The 24,493-nt window shown below is 39.0% G+C and overlaps 1 protein-coding gene across 1 annotated transcript in view; it reads right to left on the bottom strand.

Moving 5' to 3' along the window:
• Positions 1–24,493, bottom strand: part of SUCLA2 (succinate-CoA ligase ADP-forming subunit beta) — a 406,626-nt gene that overhangs the window by 46,445 nt on the left and 335,688 nt on the right. Inside the window, exon 11 of the mRNA XM_053705501.1 lies at positions 270–358. Coding sequence (XP_053561476.1) covers positions 270–358 — 89 coding nt within the window. The remainder of the gene's footprint in view (positions 1–269; positions 359–24,493) is intronic.

Here is a 24,493-nt window from a genome sequence, read left to right on the forward strand (position 1 = left end):
TACAGGTATTATGTATACCTTCATTTCTATATAAAATGATTGACATTTGTTCATAGGAGACATTTACTTAAGAGCATTTGTATGCTGTTATTTAAGGAATATTTTTGATTTGTGCCTACAATCACAGACAAAGCACAGATTTGTTCTCTGTTTGGTGTTGTATGGGTTAGCATTTGCAACCTAGCATATCTAGGGAGCTTCCATCTTCCCCTAGGTGCAAAACACCTGTATTTATTTCTCTCCCTTTACCATTGCTTCCCTCTAATTACCATTTTTGCAGCTTCATCAAGATCATCACATGCAAGAATTTTCAGGCCACTTGCTGTTATAAGGGCTTTTGCATCATCAACTCTTGTACCTGTAGAAACATTGAGAGTAGTTAAAAAAAAAAAATGAAGAAAAACCTTTACAGTTTCCCTTAAAGTGATTGTAAAAATTGAATGACTTAAATTTATTGACTAGTATTTAAAAATACTCTTAAAAACACGATCATTAAACTTTACTATTACGCTTCTTTTTTAAAATAGGGGGGCACACAACGATTGCAGGAAGCCGGATTCGTCATCAATCTGCTCAATACTAAAGGAGATGCGGGCAGAGGATCGGCGGTAAGTTTACAGTAACAAAAAGGTATTTTAAAAAAAGAAGTGTAATAGTAAAGTTTAATTACTTAAAGTGCCCATGTTTTTAAGAGTAAATTTTAAATATTGGGCTTTAAGTCATTCAACTTGACAATCACTTTAAAATTGTAATAACTAAAATCTGCTAATTTTATCTGGTAAAATAGAGAAGGATCTACAATCTTTGGCCAATGTAATTTACTCAGACATCCTTATTCTCTTAACCTGGCTTGGCTTTCCTACAATTACATTGCTTTGCTAACCTTAACATCTTTATCTTTTTTTGTTCGTTGGATTCTTCAACATATATCATTCTATAATAATTGAATTCTAAATTCTTGATTCCTTAATTTAAACATAAATAATAATGTTAATAAAGTTGGCAATGTCAGTCATTACTAACATTTAAAAAAGAATATATATTTCTTAGGTAGTGTATAGGCTAAGATTTTACCAAATCTAGTAAAAATGCTTAGAAACCTTCTGAATAGTTTTCAGATTATTACGGCAAAACAAAACATAATTTATCTCTTACCTAATAAATTAATTTCTTTCATGGTGGCGAGAGTCCACGAGCTGTTAAGTATGGGATATACATTCCTACCAGGAGGAGGCAAAGTTACTCAAACCTCAAAAGCCTATTAGCCACCACCACCCCCAACTCACTTATACCTTAGTTTGACATATAGCCAAGTGGTGGGGTGTTTAAAATGAGTAAAAGCCAATAATGAGGAGCAGGAAAAAAGATGTGATAAACAAAAAAAATAACCCCAAACGGGTGGGGCTAATGGACTCTCGTCACCATGAAAGAAATTTATCAGGTAAGATGTACATTTTGCTTTTATATAGGTGGCGAGAGTCCACAAGCTGTTATGTATGGGATATAATACCCAAGATGTGGAAGTCCACTAGTAACAAAGGGAGGGATAAAATAAAAACAGCTTTTTTCCCCACTGACAAATTAAGTCCGTAACCCAAAAATAATGTCTTAGGACATAAACATATATATAGGCACAATTATCAAAACTGAGACAACTGCCTGAAGGACAATTCTAACAAAGGCTGCTTCTGACGAGGCAAAAAAATAAAAATGGTAACATTTTGTAAAGGTATGCAGAGAAGACCAAGTGGCCGCTTTGCAAATTTGATCTACTAAAGCCTCATTCTTGAAATCCCAAGATGTGGCAACCGATCTAGTAGAAAGAGCTGTAGTTCTCCGAGTTGGAGGCTGACACACCTCCAAATAAACTTTGCAAATCACAATTTTCATATGTCAAAAGATACATGGATTTTGCGCTAGTGGGTATAGGCTCCTTTCACTATTAGAAGCTTCCTCAGGGTAAAATTGTAAGAAGAGTGGTTTATAGGAAAGGGCGCTCTAAATAGAGCTAATCCTTTATGGAGATTTTTTTAAAATACGAAAAAAGATAATTTATGTAAGAACTTACCTGATAAATTCATTTCTTTCATATTAGCAAGAGTCCATGAGCTAGTGACGTATGGGATATACATTCCTACCAGGAGGGGCAAAGTTTCCCAAACCTCAAAATGCCTATAAATACACACCTCACCACACCCACAAATCAGTTTAACGAATAGCCAAGAAGTGGGGTGATAAGAAAAAAGCGTGAAAGCATAAAAAATAAGGAATTGGAATAATTGTGCTTTATACAAAAAAATCATAACCACCACAAAAAAGGGTGGGCCTCATGGACTCTTGCTAATATGAAAGAAATGAATTTATCAGGTAAGTTCTTACATAAATTATGTTTTCTTTCATGTAATTAGCAAGAGTCCATGAGCTAGTGACGTATGGGATAATAAATACCCAAGATGTGGAGCTTCCACGCAAGAGTCACTAGAGAGGGAGGGATAAAATAAAGACAGCCAATTCTGCTGAAAAAATAATCCATACCCCAAAATAAAGTTTAAATCTTATAATGAAAAAAAATGAAATTATAAGCAGAAGAATCAAACTGAAACAGCTGCCTGAAGAACTTTTCTACCAAAAACTGCTTCAGAAGAAGAAAACACATCAAAATGGTAGAATTTAGTAAAAGTATGCAAAGAAGACCAAGTGGCTGCTTTGCAAATCTGATCAACCGAAGCTTCATTCCTAAACGCCCAGGAAGTAGAAACTGACCTAGTAGAATGAGCTGTAATCCTTTGAGGCGGAGTTTTACCCGACTCGACATAAGCATGATGAATCAAAGATTTTAACCAAGATGCCAAAGAAATGGCAGAAGCCTTCTGACCTTTCTTAGAACCGGAAAAGATAACAAATAGACTAGAAGTCTTTCTAAAATCCTTAGTAGCTTCAACATAATATTTCAAAGCTCTAACTACATCCAAAGAATGCAACGATCTTTCCATAGAATTCTTAGGATTAGGACACAATGAAGGAACCACAATTTCTCTACTAATGTTGTTAGAGTTCACAACTTTAGGTAAAAATTTAAATGAAGTTCGCAACACCGCCTTATCCTGATGAAAAATCAGAAAAGGAGACTCACAAGAAAGAGCAGATAACTCTGAAACTCTTCTAGCAGAAGAGATGGCCAAAAGGAACAAGACTTTCCAAGAAAGTAATTTAATGTCCAGAGAATGCATAGGTTCAAACGGAGGAGCTTGTAAAGCCCTCAGAACCAAATTCAAACTCCAAGGAGGAGAGATTGACTTAATGACAGGTTTGATACGAACCAAAGCCTGAACAAAACAATGAATATCAGGAAGATTAGCAATCTTTCTGTGAAACAACACAGAAAGAGCAAAAATTTGTCCTTTCAAAGAGCTTGCAGACAAACCTTTATCCAGACCATCCTGAAGAAATTGTAATATTCTAGGAATTCTAAAAGAATGCCAGGAAAAATGATGAGAAGAGCACCAAGAAATGTAAGTCTTCCAGACTCGATAATATATCTTCCTAGATACAGTTTTACGAGCCTGTAACATAGTATTAATTACGGAGTCAGAGAAACCTCTATGACTGAGAATCAAGCGTTCAATCTCCATACCTTCAAATTTAAGATCCTGATGGAAAAAAGGACCTTGCGATAGAAGGTCTGGTCTTAACGGAAGAGTCCACGGTTGGCAAGTAGCCATCCGAACAAGATCCGCATACCAAAACCTGTGAGGCCATGCTGGAGCCACCAGCAGAACAAACGAACACTCCTTTAGAATCTTGGAAATCACTCTTGGAAGAAGAACTAAAGGCGGAAAGATATAGGCAGGATGATACTTCCAAGGAAGTGACAACGCATCCACTGCCTCCACCTGAGGATCACTGGATCTGGACAGATACCTGGGAAGTTTATTGTTTAGATGAGAAGCCATCAGATCTATTTCTGAAAGACCCCAGATTTGAACAATCTGAAGAAACACCTCTGGGTGAAGAGACCATGTAACGTCTGGCGACTGAGATAATCCGCTTCCCAATTGTCTACACCTGGGATGTGAACCGCAGAAATTAGACAGGAGCTGGATTCCGCCCAAGCAAGTATCCGAGATACTTCTTTCATAGCCAGAAGACTGTGAGTCCCCCCTTGATGATTGACATATGCCACGGTTGTGACATTGTCCGTCTGAAAACAAATGAACGACTCTCTCTTTAGAAGAGGCCACGACTGAAGAGCTCTGAAAATCGCACGGAGTTCCAAAATGTTGATTGGTAATCTCGCCTCCTGAGATTCCCAAACCCCCTGTGCTGTCAGAGACCCCCATACAGCTCCCCAATCTGTCAGACTTGCATCTGTTGAGACCACAGTCCAGGTCGGAAGAACAAAAGAAGCCCCCTGAACTAAACGATGGTGGTCTGTCCACCACGTCAGAGAGTGTCGTACGTTCGGTTTTAAAGATATTAATTGTGATATCTTTGTATAATCCCTGCACCACTGGTTCAGCATACAGAGCTGAAGAGGTCGCATGTGAAAACGAGCAAAGGGGATCGCGTCCGATGCAGAAGTCATAAGACCTAGAATTTCCATGCATAAGGCTACTGAAGGGAATGATTGAGACTGAAGGTTTCGACAAGCTGAAACCAATTTCAGTCGTCTCTTGTCCGTCATGGACACTGAATCTATCTGGAAACCTAAAAAGGTTACCCTTGTCTGAGGAATCAACAAACTCTTTGGAAAATTGATCCTCCAACCATGTTCTTAAAGAAACGATACAAGTCGATTCGTATGAGATTTTGCTAAATGTGAAGACTGAGCAAGTACCAAGATATCGTCCAAATAAGGTAATACCACAATACCCTGTTCTCTGATTACAGATAGCAGGGCACCGAGAACCTTTGTAAAAATCCTTGGAGCTGTTGCTAGGCCAAACGGCAGAGCCACAAACTGGTAATGCTTGTCTAGAAAAGAGAATCTCAGAAACTGAAAGTGATCTGGATGAATCGGAATATGCAGATATGCATCTTGTAAATCTATTGTGGACATATAATGCCCTTGCTGAACAAAAGGCAGAATAGTCCTTATAGTTACCATTTTGAATGTTGGTATTCTTACATAACGATTCAATAATTTTAGATCCAATACCGGTCTGAAGGAATTCTCCTTCTTTGGTACAATGAATAGATTTGAGTAAAAACCCAGACCCTGTTCCAAAACTGGAACTGGCATAATTACTCCAGCCAACTCTAGATCTGAAACACATTTCAGAAACGCTTGAGCCTTCACTGGATTTAAAGGAACCCGAGAAAGAAAAAATCTTCTTGCAGGGGGCCTTATCTTGAAACCTATTCTGTACCCTTGTGAAACAATGTTCTGAATCCAAAGACTGTGAATCGAATTGATCCAAATTTCTTTGAAAAATCATAATCTGCCCCCTACCAGCTGGGCTGGAATGAGGGCCGCACCTTCATGTGGACTTGGGAGCTGGCTTTTGCTTTCTAAAAGGCTTGGATTTATTCCAGACTGGAGATGGTTTCCAAACTGATACCGTTCCTGTAGGGGAAGGATCAGGCTTTTGTTCCTTATTGTGATGAAAGGAACGAAAAAACGATTAGCAGCCCTATATTTACTTTAGATTTTTTATCCTGTGGTAAAAAAGTTCCTTTCCCTCCAGTAACAGTTGAAATAATAGAATCCAACTGTGAACCAAACAATTTATTACCTTGGAAAGAAAGGGAAAGCAAAGTTGACTTAGAAGACATATCAGCATTCCAAGTTTTAAGCCATAAAGCTCTTCTAGCTAAAATAGCTAAAGACATATACCTGACATCAACCCTAATGATATCAAAGATGGCATCACAAATAAAGTTATTAGCATGTTGAAGAAGATTAACAATGCTATGAGTATTATGATCTGTAACTTGCTGTGATAAAGCCTCCAACCAGAAAGTTGAAGCTGCAGCAACATCCGCCAAAGATATAGCAGGCCTAAGAAGATTACCTGAACATAAATAAGCTTTTCTTAGAAAGGATTCAATTTTCCTATCTAAAGGATCCTTAAAGGAAGTACTATCTGCCGTAGGAATAGTAGTACGTTTAGCAAGAGTAGAGATAGCCCCATCAACCTTAGGGATTTTGTCCCAAAACTCTAATCTATCAGATGGCACAGGATATAATTTCTTAAACCGTTTAGAAGGAGTAAATGAATTACCCAGATTATTCCATTCCCTGGAAATTACTTCAGAAATAGCATCAGGGACGGGAAAAACCTCCGGAATAACTACAGGAGGTTTAAAAACCGTATTTAAACGTTTAGATTTAGTATCAAGAGGACCAGATTCCTCTATTTCTAAAGCAATTAAGACTTCTTTAAGTAAAGAACGAATAAATTCCATTTTAAATAAATATGAAGATTTATCAGTGTCAATCTCTGAAACAGAATGCTCTGAACCAGACAAATCATCATCAGAAGCAGAATCAGAATGATGATGTTCATCTAAAAATTCATCTGGAAAATGAGAAGTTTTAAAAAACCTCTTACATTTACTGGAAGGAGGAATAACAGACATAGCCTTCCTAATAGATTTAGAAACAAAATCTCTTATGTTAACAGGAACACCCTGAGTATTAGATGTTGATGGAACAGCAACAGGTAATGGAATATTACTAAAGGAAATATTATCTGCATTAGCAAGTTTATCATGACATTCATCACAAACAACAGCCGGAGGGACAGTTACCACAAGTTTGCAACAAATACACTTAACTTTGGTAGATCCAGCATCAGGCAGCGATTTTCCAGAAGTAGCTTCTGATTCAGGGTCAATCTGAGACATCTTGCAATATGTAATAGAAAAAACAACATATAAAGCAAAATTATCAAATTCCTTAAATGACAATTTCAGGAATGGGAAAAAATGACAATGAACAAGCTTCTAGCAACCAGAAGCAAATAAACAATGAGACTTAAATAATGAGGAGACAATAACGCCCATATTTTTTAGCGCCAAAAAAGATACCCACATTATTTGGCGCTTAAATGCTTTTGGCGGCAAAAATGACGCCACATCCGGTGATGCCGACATTTTTGGCGCGAAAACGTAAAAAAAATGACGCAACTTCCGGCGACGATTATGACGCCGGAAATGACAAAGAAAATTTTTCGCGCCAAAAAAGTCAGCGCCAAGAATGACGCAATAAAATGAAGCATTTTCAGCCCCCGCGAGCCTAACAGCCCACAGGGAAAAAAGTCAAATTTAAGGTAAGAAAAATGTATTATTCATATGCATTATCCCAAATAATGAAACTGACTGTCTGAAATAAGGAATATTGAACATCCTGAATCAAGGCAAATAAATGTTTAAACACATATATTTAGAACTTTATATAAAAGTGCCTAACCATAGCTTAGAGTGTCACAAAATATAAGGCTTACTTACCCCAGGACACTCATCTACATGTAGTAGAAAGCCAAACCAGTACTGAAACGAGAATCAGTAGAGGTAATGGTATATATAAGAGTATATCGTCGATCTGAAAAGGGAGGTAAGAGATGAATCTCTATGACCGATAACAGAGAACCTATGAAATAGATCCCGTAGAAGGAGACCATTGTATTCAAATAGGCAATACTCTCTTCACATCCCTCTGACATTCACTGCAACACTGAGAGGAAAACCGGGCTCCAGCCTGCTGCGAAGCGCATATCAACGTAGAATATAGCACAAACTTACTTCACCACCTCCATGGGAGGCAAAGTTTGTAAAACTGATTTGTGGGTGTGGTGAGGGGTGTATTTATAGGCATTTTGAGGTTTGGGAAACTTTGCCCCTCCTGGTAGGAATGTATATCCCATACGTCACTAGCTCATGGACTCTTGCTAATTACATGAAAGAAATATGTACATATAAAAAATATATGTAAATACAAATCTATTCCATGACACCAGATAAGATTTTGTACAGAATAAAAATTTATTTTATTTTAGTAAAAACGAAAAAGTTATTCTGAAACATTTGAGTTTAAGATTCTTAAATTGATCTAATATTGATTTCTTGCGTATCAGTATCAATATTTAACAAATTTCAATACAGCAATATTTGACAAATTTCAACAAAGCAACTTTCAAACCCACAGTTATATGATAGGCTGTTGATCTAATCAGGAGTTTTTAGGACTATATACCTGAATTAAAATTGTATAAACACAATTACAATTTTCAAATGAAGTTTATAGAGTATGAATAAAAAGTCCGTCTTGAGGTAACCCTTGGGTAATTTCTTGGCTGCATCCTAAGTTTATAGAAGATATTTTTTAAGGTACTATGTACCTATATCAAATGCGGTAAGGTAAGCAGGTGTGTAGATCTAACCTTATTATCCTTGCTAAGACATTTTTGCGACCAGCTTTTCTTCCTTGATCTTTAAGTGGTGTGATACACAAATCCGCCTCCTGTGTCTTATGAGCGCTGAGTATTTGTATATTATGTTGCGGGTTAGGGACTTCTGCACTTCTACTGTTATTTCCAATAGTAGGTATCCTGTACGACTTTGGATTGTCCGTAATCAAGAGTAGATGGATCAGTTCACTTCTACAGATGCCGGTCCTGGAGCGTTTTTGGCAGCGTTTGGTGGCAGCGTATTCTTAGCTTACTTAGTCTGCTTATGTTTCCTCTGCTCTGCGGCTCCTGTGTGAATCAGGAGTTAGGGATGAAGGATCAGTGCAACGCGTTTGAAGCTGTGATAACCAGCCTTTTTCAAGCATGTCCTTCCTGGCTCTATGGAGTCTTTTATAATGTCTTTAATTGATTAAATTGATCCTTGTGTCTAGAATCAGTTCTTTCATCAGAATATCATTACAAACAGTAGTGAAACAAACCTGCTCAACGGAGCGCTCCTGGGGTCTTTAATGAGTAAAACTGTGTTTTCTGTATAGGCACAACTGGAGAGAGGGTGTGGGAACCATGTCCCTTTCAAAAATATGTTCTCAGTCAATATTCTCAGGTGGCAACTGCAGTTCCCAGTGCATCTGCACACGCATCCAAAGTATAAATTGTATCCAAGGTTGAGAACAGAAAGTAGCGCTCCAAGCCCAAAAATATATAAAATTCAGCTTTTATTCCAAAATAGATTAAAATCATACAAAATGAATAAAAAGTGGTCAGCACGCAAAAGTCCAAAAAACAAGTATAAGAACAGGTGCAAAAAACAGCAAATGTTTTGTGCTCCACGCACTTGGTCACTGCTCATTACAAACAGCCTTTGCATATATATATATATATATATATATATATATATATATATATATATATATATATATATATACATATATATACACCAAATAAGAATGTAATTGGAACAACTTCAACTGTTTGGATATTATTGTTGCATATTAAGATGAATATTTAATAGCAACTCTTAGTGTAGGGAAAATAAATAAATTAAATAAACTAATCAAGATTAGAAAGTTAGGAGTATGAAAGAAATCAGTTAAGAGCTATAATTTGTATCAATTATGTGAGTAATTGTGGTAATGATGCCTTTGTTTTGCACCTGAGAATTGAAAAGGTGAAGTACTTCTGGGTGGAAAAGGATAGATTAAGAACAAAGTTTACATGTTAAAGTTTATATGTTATCAAATATTCACATGAAAGTCAGAGAACAAAACATCATATGAAGGAAAAAGATATATACTAATAAGGAGATCAGTTAAGAATTTAAAGCTCTAATTTGTATCAATTGTGTGAGCAAATGTGGTGAATGATGTCTCTTGATGTGCACCTCTAACGATTAGAAAGGTGAAGTGTCTTCAAGTGAAAAACGATAGATTAAGAACAAAGTTTATCTGCTAATATATCATATTTGGTGTCATATTTTATTATTATTTCTTTTTAATATGTTATGAATCGGGTGCAAAAAATATTGTGCAAAAATATTAATTTACTTAAAAATTGTAAAAAGTTTTTTTTAATTTATTTGGGAAAAAAGATTTTTTGGGAATTTTTTTTTGAAAGAAGGAATATATATATATATATATATATATATATATATATATATATATATATATATATATATATATATATATATATATACATACATATACACACACACGCACAATTTGGGACAAGTTCTTGAAACAATACATTTTAAAACAATAGATTTTTACAATTTTTATTACAGCTATGAGCACTAAATTTGCCCCTAGCTACGCAAATCTGTTCATGGGCTTATGGGAAACAACATTTCATGAATCTAGTCCTTTTAAAAACAACTTTATCATCTATAAAAGATTCATAGATGACCTGTTTTTCATTTGGAACAGTCCTGAAAATGAACTAACCAAATGCATTCAGGATACGAATACTAACCCACTAAATCTAAAGTTTACAGCTGAATTCAGCAGAGATAAGGTCCACTATCTAGATTTAGAAATTAGTATACAAAACAATGACATTTCTACTAAAACCTACTTTAAAGAAGTAGATGCCAACAATTTCATACACAAAACAAGTTGCCATCTTAACAGGTGGAAACAAAACATGCATCCCTAAAGGCCAATTTTTAAGATTGAAACGGAATTGTAAAAAATATACAAATTACATTGAACAATCTGAAGTGCTAAAACAAAAATTTATAGAGAGAGGGTATGCAGAAGAACACATACAATCAGAAAGACATAAGGTTCAAGAACTAGAGAGAAAGCAAGTCTTACAATACAAAACCAAAAACAAAGAACCTGAAGACAATAAAGACATCTGTGTCCCATTTATAACTGAATACAGCGAGGAAAGAAAGTGGAAAATATAATAAAAACACACTGGAAGATATTAAAATCTGACCCACATATAGGAAAAAACCTACCCCAAAATCCGAAATTCGTTTATCGGAAAATGAAAATTTTGAAAAGTTCACTAGCTCCAACTATTAAATCAAATCAGACTAAAATAGAAAGGGGAGAGCTAGGTGATAAACTACAAGGATTTTTTTTCCTTGCAGAATATGCAAAGCGTGTAGACACGCAAATAAAACAAAATCCGTCATATCAAATATAACAAAGAAAGATTATAAAATTTGAGAAACAATCCGATGTATGGATATGAATATTATTTACTTGAAAAACTAATAAATGTGGGAAACAGTATGTAGGCGAAACAGAGAGAACAGTAAGAGAGAGAATAAGAGCATATATGGTCTATCAAAAATTCAGATAAAGAAAGAAATAAGGATCTTCCAGTTCCACAACATTTCAAAAATTGTAATAGTAATTTAAACTATTTCAGATTTACTGCTATAGCCTGAGTAAGACCAAATAAAAGAGGAGGTAATCAATCTATAGCTCTTCTTAAAAAAGAAGCCCAGTGGATATTTGAACTCCAGACCCTGAGACCAAAAGGGCTAAACATAGAATTCAGCCTGAACTGTTTCCTAAACTCCTAAAGAAACATACAACAAAATAGCCACCAATATGAGGGCACATGAGTAGTAAAGTCAATATAATTATTGTAAATAAGACTAATTTATAATTGGAAACCCCATTCTATAACTTCAAAAATCACATATACTATTTTTCATCATGACACAAATCTTTTAAAAATAAATTTTAAATAAAAAAAATTGTAAAAATCTATTGTTTTATAATTTGTTTCAAAAACTTGTCCCAAATTTTTTTTTTATATTCCTTCTTCTTTCAACAAATTTTTTCCCAAAAAAACTTTTTCCCAAAACAAATAAAAAACTTTTCCAAATATTTTACAATTTTTAAGTAAATTAATATTTTTTGCACAATATTTTTTGCACCTGATTGAGTCATAACATAGTAAAAAGAAATAATAATAAAATATGACACCAAATATGATATATTAACACATAAACTTCAACAGACAAACTTTGTTCTTAATCTATCCTTTTTCACTTGATGGCACTTCACCTTTCTAATCGTTAGAGGTGCACATCAAAAGACATCATTCACCACATTTGCTCACACAATTGATACAAATTAGAGCTTTAAATTCTTAACTGATCTCCTTATTAGTATATATCTTTCATATGGTGTTTTGTTCTCTAACTTTCATGTGAATATTTGACACACTAACATATAAACTTTAACATGTAAACTTTGTTCTTAGTCTATCCTTTTTCACCCAGAGCCAGGAAGGACATGCTTGAAAAAGGCTGGTTATCACAGCTGAAACGCGTTGCACTGATCCTTCACCCATAACATCTGGTTCACACAGGAGCCGCAGAGCAGAGGAAACATAAGCAGACCAAGTAAGCTAAGAATACGCTGCCACCAAACGCTGCCAAAAACGCTCCAGGATCAGCATCTGTAGAAGTGAACTGATCCATCCACTCTTGATTACGGACAATCCGAGGTCCTACAGGATACCTACTATTGGAAAGAACAGTAGAGGTGCGGAAGTCCCTAACCCGCAACATAATATACAAATACTCAGCGCTCATAAGACATAGGAGGCGGATTTGTGTATCACACCACTTAAAGATCAAGGAAGAAAAACATAATTTATGCTTACCTGATAAATGTATTTCTCTTGTAGTGTATCCAGTCCACGGATCATCCATTACTTGTGGGATATTCTCCTTCCCAACAGGAAGTTGCAAGAGGATCACCCACAGCAGAGCTGCTATATAACTCCTCCCCTAACTGTCATATCCAGTCATTCAACCGAAAACAAACAGAGAAAGGAGAAACTATAGGGTGCAGTGGTGACTGTAGTTTAATTAAAATTTAGACCTGCCTTAAAAGGACAGGGCAGGCCGTGGACTGGATACACTACAAGAGAAATAAATGTATCAGGTAAGCATAAATTATGTTTTCTCTTGTTAAGTGTATCCAGTCCACGGATCATCCATTACTTGTGGGATACCAATACCAAAGCTAAAGTACACGGATGATGGGAGGGACAAGGCAGGATTAAGCAGAAGGAACCACTGCCTGAAGAACCTTTCTCCCAAACACAGCCTCCGAAGAAGCAAAGTATCAAATTTGTAAAACTTTGAAAAAGTGTGAACCGAAGACCAAGTCGCAGCCTTGCAAATCTGTTCAACAGAGGCCTAATTTTTGAAGGCCCAGGTGGAAGCCACAGCTCTAGTAGAATGAGCTGTAATCCTTTCAGGGGGCTGCTGTCCAGCAGTCTCATAGGCTAGGCGTATTACGCTCCGAAGCCAAAAGGAAAGAGAGGTTGCTGAAGCTTTTTGACCTCTCCTCTGTCCAGAGTAAACGACAAACAGGAAAGATGTTTGACGAAAATCCTTAGTAGCTTGTAAGTAAAACTTCATGGCACGGACTACGTCCAGATTATGTAAAAGACGTTCCTTCTTTGAAGAAGGATTAGGGCACAACGATGGAACAACAATCTCTTGATTGATATTCTTGTTAGAAACCACCTTAGGTAAAAACCCAGGTTTGGTACGCAGAACTACCTTATCTGCATAAAAAATCAGATAAGGAGAATCACATTGTAAGGCAGATAGCTCAGAGACTCTTCGAGCCGAGGAAATAGCCATCAAAAACCGAACTTTCCAAGATAAAAGTTTAATATCAATGGAATGAAGGGGTTCAAACGGAACTCCTTGAAGAACCTTAAGAACCAAGTTTAAGCTCCACGGGGGAGCAACAGGTTTAAACACAGGCTTAATTCTAACCAAAGTCTGGCAAAATGCCTGGACGTCTGGAACCTCTGCCAGACACTTGTGCAAAAGAATAGACAGAGCAGAAATCTGTCCCTTTAAGGAACTAGCTGATAATCCTTTGTCCAAGCCCTCTTGGAGAAAAGACAATATTCTAGGAATCCTAACCTTACTCCATGAGTAATTCTTAGATTCACACCAATAAAGATATTTACTCCATATCTTGTGGTAGATTTTCCTGGTAACAGGTTTTCGTGCCTGTATTAAAGTATCAATGACTGACTCGGAGAAGCCACGCTTTGATAGAATCAAGCGTTCAATCTCCATGCAGTCAGTCTCAGAGAAATTAGATTTGGATGACTGAAAGGACCTTGTATCAGAAGGTCCTGTCTTAGAGGCAGAGTCCATGGTGGAAAGGATGACATGTCCACTAGGTCTGCATACCAAGTCCTGCGTGGCCACGCAGGTGCTATCAGAATCACTGATGCTCTCTCCTGTTTGATTTTGGCAATCAGTCGAGGGAGCAGAGGAAACGGTGGAAACATATAAGCCAGGTTGAAGAACCAAGGCGCTGCTAGAACATCTATAAGCGTCGCTTCTGGGTCCCTGGACCTGGATCCATAACAAGGAAGCTTGGCGTTCTGGCGAGACGCCATGAGATCCAACTCTGGTTTGCCCCAACGATGAATCAACTGAGCAAACACCTCCGGATGGAGTTCCCACTGCCCCGGATGGAAAGTCTGACGACTTAGAAAATCCACCTCCCAGTTCTCCACGCCTGGGATATGGATTGCTGACAGGTGGCAAGAGTGTTACTCTGCCCAGCGAATTATTTTTGAGACTTCTAACATCGCTAGGGAAATCCTGGTTCCCCCTTGATGGTTGATGTAAGCCACAGTCATGATGTTGTCCGACTGAAATCTGATGAACCTCAGTGTTGCTAACTGAGGCCAAGCCAGAACAGCATTGAATATCGCTCTTAACTCCAGAATATTTATTGGAAGGAGTTTCTCCTCCTGAGTCCACGATCCCTGTGCCTTCAGGGAATTCCAGACTGCACCCCAACCTAGAAGGCTGGCATCTGTTGTTACAATTGTCCAATCTGGCCTGCGAAAGGTCATACCCTTGGACAGGTTTACCCGAGACAACCACCAGAGAAGAGAATCTCTGGTCTCTTGATCCAGATTTAGCAGAGGGGACAAATCTGTGTAATCCCCATTCCACTGACTCAGCATGCATAATTGCAGCGGTCTGAGATGAAGGCGCGCAAATGGCACTATGTCCATTGCCGCTACCATTAAGCCGATTACCTCCATACACTGAGCTACCGAAGGGCGCGGAATGGAGTGAAGAACACGGCAAGCATTTAGAAGTTTTGATAACCTGGACTCAGTCAGGTAAATTTTCATTTCTACAGAATCTATAAGAGTCCCTAAGGAGACTCTTGTGAGTGGGGATAGAGAACTCTTTTCCTCGTTCACTTTCCACCCGTGCGACCTCAGAAATGCCAGAACTATCTCTGTATGAGACTTGGCAACTTGAAAGCTTGACGCCTGTATCAGGATGTCGTCTAGATACGGAGCCACCGATATGCCTCGCGGTCTTAGAACCGCCAGAAGTGAGCCCAGAACCTTTGTAAAGATTCTCGGGGCTGTAGCCAACCCGAAGGGAAGAGCTACAAATTGGTAATGCCTGTCTAGAAAGGCAAACCTTAGAAACCGATGATGATCTTTGTGAATCGGTATGTGAAGGTAGGCATCCTTTAAGTCCACTGTGGTCATGTACTGACCTTCTTGGATCATGGGTAGAATGGTCCGAATAGTTTCCATTTTGAAAGATGGAACTCTGAGGAATTTGTTTAAGATCTTTAGATCCAAAATTGGTCTGAAGGTTCCCTCTTTTGTGTGAACCACAAACAGATTCGAATAAAAACCCTGTCCTTGTTCCATCCGCGGAACTGGATGGATCACTCCCATAACTAGGAGGTCTTGCACACAGCGTAGGAATGCCTCTTTCTTTATCTGATTTGCAGATAGCCTTGAAAGATGAAATCTCCCTTGTGGAGGGGAAGCTTTGAAGTCCATAAGATATCCCTGAGATATGATCTCCAACGCCCAGGGATCCTGAACATCTCTTGCCCACGCCTGGGCGAAGAGAGAAAGTCTGCCCCCTACTAGATCCGTCGCCGGATAGGGGGGCCGTTCCTTCATGCTGTCTTAGAGGCAGCAGCAGGCTTTCTGGCCTGCTTGCCTTTGTTCCAGGACTGGTTAGGTTTACAAGCAATATAAAAAAACGTTACTGCACCTTTAAGAAACACAAATTTTGTCAAAATTTGAAATAACAGTGAAAAAAGGCAGTTACACTAACGAAATTTTTACAGTGTATGTAACAAGTTAGCAGAGCATTGCACCCACTTGCAAATGGATGATTAACCCCTTAATACCCAAAACTGAATAATAAAAGACAAAAACTTTTTTTGTTGTTTTTTTTTGTTTTTTCAAACAGTCACAACAACTGCCACAGCTCTACTGTGGCTTTTTACCTCCCTCAAAAACGACTTTGAAGCCTTTTGAGCCCTCCAGAGATGTCCTGGATCATGCAGGAAGAAGCTGGATGTCTGTGTCAGTAATTTTATCTGCACAGAAAAGCACTAAAATAGGCCCTTCCCACTCATATTGCAACAGTGGAAAGCCTAAGGAAACTGTTACTAGGCAAAATTCAAGCCAGCCATGTGGAAAAAAATTAGGCCCCAATAAGTTTTATCATCAAATACATATAAAAAACGATTAAACATGCCAGCAAACGTTTTATATTACATTTTTATCAGAGTATGTCTCTCTATTAATAAGCCTGATACCAGTCGCTATCACTGCATTTAAGGCTTTACTTACATTAGTTCGGTATCAGCAGCATTTTCTAGCAAATTCCATCCCTAGAAAAATATTAACTGCACATACCTTATTGCAGGAAAACCTGCATGCCATTCCCTCTCTGAAGTTACCTCACTCCTCAGAATATGTGAGAACAGCCATGGATCTTAGTTACTTCTGCTAAGATCATAGAAAACGCAGGCAGATTCTTCTTCTAAATACTGCCTGAGATAAACAGTACACTCCGGCACCATTTAAAAATAACAAACTTTTGATTGAAGAATAAACTAAGTATAAAACACCACACTCCTCTTACGACCTCCATCTTGGTTGAGGCTTGCAAGAGAATGACTGGATATGACAGTTAGGGGAGGAGCTATATAGCAGCTCTGCTGTGGGTGATCCTCTTGCAACTTCCTGTTGGGAAGGAGAATATCCCACAAGTAATGGATGATCCGTGGACTGGATACACTTAACAAGAGAAAGCTGGGTGCAAAAACGTCTTTTAGCAAGGATAATAAGGTTAGATCTACACACCTGCTTACCTTACCAAATTTGATATAGGTACATAGTACCTTAAAAAATATCTTCTATAAACTTAGGCTGCAGCTAAGAAAATTTCTTATAAACAACATAGACTCTCATATTGGGTATTACTCAAGGGTTACCTCAAGACTGACTTTTTAATCACGTTTTGGAAAAAAAACAAATCATCACGGAATAAAGCCTGAACAAAACAATGAACGTCAGGGAGGTTAGCAATCTTCCTATGAAATAATACAGAAAGGGCAGAGATTTGGCAGATAAACCTTAATCTAAACCATTGTAAAAATCCTTGCAATTCTATAAGAATGCAAGGAATAATCATGGTTAGAACACCACGAAATGTAAGTTATCTAAACTTTGTGAAAGATATTCCTAGAAATAGGCTTGCAGGCCTAAATCATAGTGTTAATCCTCTATGACTGAGAACAAATCTTTCAATTTCCAAGCCATTAAGTTTAGAGACTTTAGCCCAGAATAGAAGAAGGGACCTTGAGACAGAAGGTCTGACCTTAGAGAAAGAGGTCACGGTGGGCAACTGGACATTCGGACCAGATCCGCATACCAAATGCTGAGAGGCCACGTTGGGGCCATCACGATTACAAATGACTGTTCCAATTTTATTTTGGAAATCACTGTGGAGAGCAGGATCAGAGGGGGGGGGGGGGAGATATACAAGCAGGCTAGAATTACCAGGGTACTGCTAGAGCATCCAAGACCTCTGCCAGAGGATCCCTGGACCTTGCAAGGTACCCAGGAAGCTGCTTGTTAAAACAAGAGGCCGTCAAATCTATTTCTGGTAGCCCCCAGTGTTTTACAAATCAGATAGAACACATCTTGGTGGAGCGACCACTCTCCTGGATGTAAGGACTGACGACTTAGGTAGTGTGCCTCCCAGTTGTCTACACCTGGGTGTGAATTGCAGTGATGAGGCAGGAATTGGTTTCTGCCCACGAAAGGATTTGATATACTAGGGAACTTCAAACTTCCCCTTGATGATTGACATAAGCTACTGCCGTAACATTGGATGTCTGAAAACAGAGATAAGGCTCCCTTTTCAAAAAGGCCAAGCCTGAAGGGACCTGAAGAGTGCACAGTTTCAAAATATTGATTTCTAACTTCAAGTCCAGAGAATTCCAAAACCCTTGTGCTGTCAAAGGCCCCAGACAGCTCCCCAATCTGAAAAATGTGCATCTGTGGTGATCACAGACCAGGTAGGCTGAGTAAAAGAAGCCCCTTGAGTAATAGACTGGTGATTCAGCCACCAATTCAGAGATAGGTGCGTGTTGGGGTCTAAGAATATCTGTTGGGATATCTGAGTAAAATCCTTGCACAATGGCACAGATTACAAAGCTGAAGAGGTCTTATATGAAATTGAGCAAATGGAATTGCGTCTGAAGCTGCAATCATGAGACCGAGTGCTTCCATACACAAAGCCACTGAAAGTAATGAGATAGACTGAAGGATCAGACAAGTGGATATTAATTTTATGCATCTCTTTTCTGTGAGGAAAAGTCATGGACACTGAATCTATCTGGAAACCTATAAAGCTTCGTCTTAGGAATCAAGGAACTTTTGAGTAAATTGATCCTCCAACTGTGTCTTTGAATTAACAACAACAGTTTTGTGCTAAATGAGAAGATTGAGCCAGTACCAAGATATTGTCCAGGTAAGGAAATACTGCAATACCCTGAGCTCTGATTACAGATAAACGGGCAGAGAACCTTGGCAAATACCCTTGGAGGAGCTGTAGCGAGACCAAACGGAAGAGCAACAAACTGATAATGCTTTTCAAGAAAAGAAAATCTCAGAAATTGGTAATGCTTTGGGTGAATTGGTATTTGAAGGTAAGCATCCTGTAAATCTATTGTGGACATAAAGTGACAAAAAGGCGGAATATTGAAAGTTGGAAATCTTACAAATTAGTTTAGAGTTTTCAGGGTCAGAATTGGTCTGAAAGAATTTTCCTTCTTTGGTACAATGAAGAGATTTGAATAAAAACTAAATTTATGCTTACCTGATAAATTACTTTCTTTTACGACATGAGTCCACGGATTTCATCCTTACTTGTGGGATATTAACCTCCTGCTAACAGAAAGTGGCAAAGAGCACCACAGCAGAGCTGTATATATAGCCCCTCCCTTCCCTCCAGTCATTTGGCTGAGGGTTATAGGAAGAGAAAAGTAAAGGCTAAAAAAGGTGCAGAGGTGACTGAAGTTTTCAAAAAAACAGAATTTATGCTTACCTGATAAAATTCTCTCTCTTGTGATGTATCGAGTCCACGGATTCATCCATACTTATGGGATATTCTCCTTCCCTACAGGAAGTTGCAGAGAGAGCACCCACAGCAGAGCTGTCCATATAGCTCCTCCCTTAGCTCTACTCCCCAGTCATTCGACCGAAGGCTAGAAAAGAAAAAGGAGAAACCATAGGGTGCAGTGGTGACTGAAGTTTTTTAAATAAAAATATACTACCTGTCTTAAATAGACAGGGCGGGCCGTGGACTTGATACATCACAAGAGAAAACATAATTTATGCTTACCTGATAAATTTATTTCTCTTGTGGTGTATCCAGTCCACGGATCATCCAGTACTTGTGGGATATTCTCCTTCCCAACAGGAAGTTGCAAGAGGATCACCCACAGCAGAGCTGTCTATATAGCTCCTCCCCTAACTGCCACTTACCAGTCATTCGACCGAAGACAACCAAGAGAAAGGAGAAACTATAGGGTGCAGTGGTGACTGTAGTTTAGAGTTAAAAAATACCTGCCTTAAAATGACAGGGCGGGCCGTGGACTAGATACACCACAAGAGAAATAAATTTATCAGGTAAAGCATAAATTATGTTTTCTCTTGTAAGGTGTATCCAGTCCACGGATCATCCAATACTTGTGGGATACCAATACCAAAGCTAAAGTACACGGATGAAGGGAGGGACAAGGCAGGTACTTAAACGGAAGGAACCACTGCCTGTAAAACCTTTCTCCCAAAAATAGCCTCCGAAGAAGCAAAAGTATCAAATTTATAGAATTTTGAAAAAGTATGAAGCGAAGACCAAGTCGCCGCCTTGCAAATCTGTTCAACAGAATCCTCATTTTTAAAGGCCCATGTGGAAGCCACAGCTCTAGTAGAATGAGCTGTAATCCTTTCAGGAGGCTGCTGGCCAGCAGTCTCATAAGCTAAGCGTATTATACTTCTTAGCCAAAGCGAAAGAGAAGTTGCCAAAGCCTTTTGGCCTTTCCTCTGTCCAGATTAGACAACAAACAAAGCAGATGTTTGACGAACATCTTTAGTAGCTTGTAAATACTTTAAAGCACGAACCACGTCAAGATTGTGTAATAGACGTTCCTTCTTTGAAGAAGGATTAGGACACAATGACGGAACAACAATCTCCTGATTGATATTCTTATTAGATACCACCTTAGGTAAAAACCCAGGTTTGGTACGCAAAACTACCTTATCTGCATGGAAGATCAGATAAGGTGAATCATATTGTAAGGCAGATAACTCGGAAACTCTACGAGCCGAGGAAATAGCTACCAAAAATAGAACTTTCCAAGATAAAAGTTTGATATCTATGGAATGAAGAGGTTCAAACGGAACCCCCTGAAGAACTTTAAGAACCAAATTTAAACTCCATGGTGGAGCAACAGGTTTAAACACAGGCTTGATACTAACTAAAGCCTGACAAAATGCCTGAACGTCTGGAACATCCGCCAGACGCTTGTGCAAAAGAATAGACAGAGCAGAAATCTTTCCCTATAAGGAACTAGCTGACAATCCTCTCTCCAATCCTTCTTGGAGAAAAGATAATATCCTGGGAATCCAGACTTTACTCCATGAGTAACCCTTGGATTCACACCAATAAAGATATTTACGCCATATCTTATGATAGATTTTCCTGGTGACATGCTTTCGTGCCTGAATTAAGGTATCAATAACTGACTTGGAGAAGCCACGCTTTGATAAAATCAAGCGTTCAATCTCCAAGCAGTCAGTCTCAGAGAAATTAGATTTGGATGGTTGAAAGGACCCTGAAGTAGAAGGTCCTGTCTCAGAGGCAGAGTCCATGGTGGAAGGGATGACATGTCCACAAGATCTGCATACCAAGTCCTGCATGGCCACGCAGGCGCTATCAAGATCACTGATGCTCTCTCCTGCTTGATTTTGGCAATCAGACGAAGGAGCAGAGGAAACGGTGGAAACGCATAACGTTGAACCAATTGTGCAAATCAAGGCTAAGGCTAAGCCTCTATTAGAGGAAATACATTGTTGCCATAACTGGATAATCTACGCAAAAGGTACCTTTCAGCTGCACTTTATACAGGTTAACAAGAACTTATAGGTTTAATCCGTCTGTCATTCACTGAAGTAATCCGTTACTTGAACAAATAACAATACAGACTTCTAGACTCTCATCCTGAATTGACTTAACCCACGATCAGAAGTGGATGTTATATATTATTTTTACTAGGTCTGTTAGTGTTCTGTGCACAGATTCCTAATCCATTGTTTAGCTATTTTTACTCTATATTTAGTCATTTGTTTTATCACGGTTTATCGCTGTGTGCTGCTAAAATCCATTCCTTTAAAATTCATTCCTTTATGCCTAGATAACTTTTATACAAAGCTTTTACATATGTTTTATATATGAACTTATAGATACTCTTTTTAATTGTTTAAGTATTAGTTTTAAAAGGTTGGCCAACCTGTATCCATTCTAGTCCTTTAGATATAGCGAGGATTTCTAAAGTCTTTTATTTATGTCCCATATTAATATGTATATAGTCCAGTAATAAATATATTTTTCTTTATCTATATATTGACTCTGTGGTTCTTGGGTATAACAGCCTATTTCAGGCGCTGGTGTGTTTTCTCTTTGCATGCTACCAATTGTGCAAATACCTCCGGATGGAGTTCCCACTCCCCCGGATGAAAAGTTTGTCAACTTAGAAAATCCACCTCCCAGTTCTCTACACCTGGGATATGGATAGCCGATAGGTGGCAAGAGTGAATCTCTGCCCAACAAATTATCTTTGAAACTTCCAACATCGCTAGGGAACTCCTTGTTCCCCCTTGATGGTTGATGTAAGCCACAGTCGTGATGTTGTCCGACTGAAATTTGCTGAACCTCATTGTCGCTAGCTGACGCCAAACTTTAAAGCATTGAATATCGCTCTCAGTTCCAGAATGTTTATTAGGAGGAGGATCTCCTCCTGTGTCCACGATCCCTGAGCCTTCAGGGAGTTCCAGACTGCCCCCCAGCCCAGAAGGCTGGCATCTGTCGTTACTATTGTCCAATCTGGCCTGCGAAAGGTCATACCTTTGGACAGATGGGCCCGAGATAGCCACCAGAGAAGAGAATCCCTGGTCTCTTGATCCAGATTTAGTAGAGGGGACAAATCTGTGTAATCCCATTCCACTGACTGAGCATGCAGAGTTGCAGCGGTCTGAGATGTAGACGAGCAAACGGCACTATGTCCATTGCCGCTACCATTAAGTCGATTACTTCCATACACTGAGCCACCGAAGGGCGAGAAGTGGAATAAAGAACACGGCAGGAATTTAGAAGTTTTGATAACCTGGTCTCTGTCAGGTATATCCTCAGTTCTACAGAATCTTTTAGAGTTCCCAGAAAGGAGACTCTTGTGAGAAGGGATAGAGAACTCTTTTCTTCGTTCACTTTCCACCCATGCGACCTCAGAAATGCCAGAACTATGTCTGTATGAGACTTGGCAATTTGGAAATTTGACGCCTGTATCAGAATGTCGTATAAATAAGGGGCTACTGCTATGCCCCGAGGCCTTAGGACTGCCAGAAGTGACCCCAGAACCTTCGTAAAGATTCTTGGGGCTGTAGCTAACCCAAAGGGAAGAGCTACAAACTGGTAATGCCTGTCTAGTAAGGCAAACCTGAGAAACCGATGATGATCTTTGTGTATCGGAATGTGAAGATAAGCATCCTTTAAATCCACTGTAGTCATGTATTGACCCTCCTGGATCATAGGTAGGATGGTACGAATAGTCTCCATCTTGAATGATGGGACCCTGAGAAATTTGTTTAAGATCTTGAGATCTAAGATTGGTCTGGAGGTTCCCTCTTTTTTGGGAACCACAAACCAATTTGAATAGAATCCTTGTCCCTGTTCCTCCTTTGGAACTGGGTGGATCACTCCCATAACTAGGAGGTCTTGAACACAGTGTAAAAAAATGCCTCTCTCTTTATATGGTTTGCAGATAATTGTGAAAGGTGAAATCTCCCTTTTGGAGGAGAAGCTCTGAAGTCCAGAAGATATCCCTGGGATACAATTTCCAACGCCCAGGGATCCTGGACATCTCTTGCCCAAGCCTGGGCGAAGAGCGAAAGTCTGCCCCCTACTAGATCCGTTACCGGATCGGGGGCCAATCCTTCATGCTGTCTTAGAGGCAGCAGCAGGCTTTTTGGCCTGCTTACCTTTGTTCCAAGTCTGGTTAGGTCTCCAGACCGACTTGGAATGGGAAAAAGTTCCCTCTTGCTTTGTATTAGAGTTAGTTGATGCCGCACTTGCCTTGAAGTTTCAAAAGGCACGAAAATTAGACTGTTTGGCCCTTGATTTGGACCTATCCTGAGGAAGGGCATGACCTTTTCCTCCAGTGATATCGGAAATTATCTCCTTCAAACCAGGCCCGAATAGGGTCTGCCCCTTGAAGGGAATATTAAGCAGCTTAGACTTTGAAGTAACGTCAGCTGACCATGATTGAAGCCATAGCGCCCTACGCGCCTGAATAGCAAAACCAGAATTCTTAGCCGTTAGTTTAGTCAAATGAACAATGGCATCAGAAACAAAAGAATTGGCTAGCTTAAGTGCTCTAAGCTTGTCAAGTATATCATCCAATGGGGTCTCTACCTGTAAAGCCTCTTCCAGAGACTCAAACCTGAAGGCCGCAGCAGCAGTGACTGGGGCAATGCATGCAAGGGGCTGTAGAATAAAACCTTGCTGAATAAACATTTTCTTAAGGTAACCCTCTAATTTTTTATCCATTGGATCTAAGAAAGCACAACTGTCCTTGACAGGGATAGTAGTACGCTTAGCTAGTGTAGAAACTGCGCCCTCCACCTTAGGGACCGTTTGCCATAAGTCCCGTGTGGCGGCATCTATTGGAAACATTTTCTTAAAAATAGGAGGGGGAGAGAACGGCACACCTGGTCTATCCCATTCCTTAGTAATAATTTCTGTAAACCTTTTAGGTATTGGAAAAACATCAGTGTAAACAGGTACTGCATAGTATTTATCCAATCTACACAATTTCTCTGGCACTGCAATTGTATCACAGTCATTCAGAGCAGCTAAAACCTCCCTGAGCAACACGCGGAGGTGTTCAAGTTTAAATTTAAATGTTGATACTTCAGAATCAGGTTGAATCCTCTTCCCTGAGTCAGAA

The sequence above is a fragment of the Bombina bombina genome, chromosome 3, assembly GCF_027579735.1.
Source record: "Bombina bombina isolate aBomBom1 chromosome 3, aBomBom1.pri, whole genome shotgun sequence".
Lineage (NCBI taxonomy): Eukaryota > Metazoa > Chordata > Amphibia > Anura > Bombinatoridae > Bombina > Bombina bombina.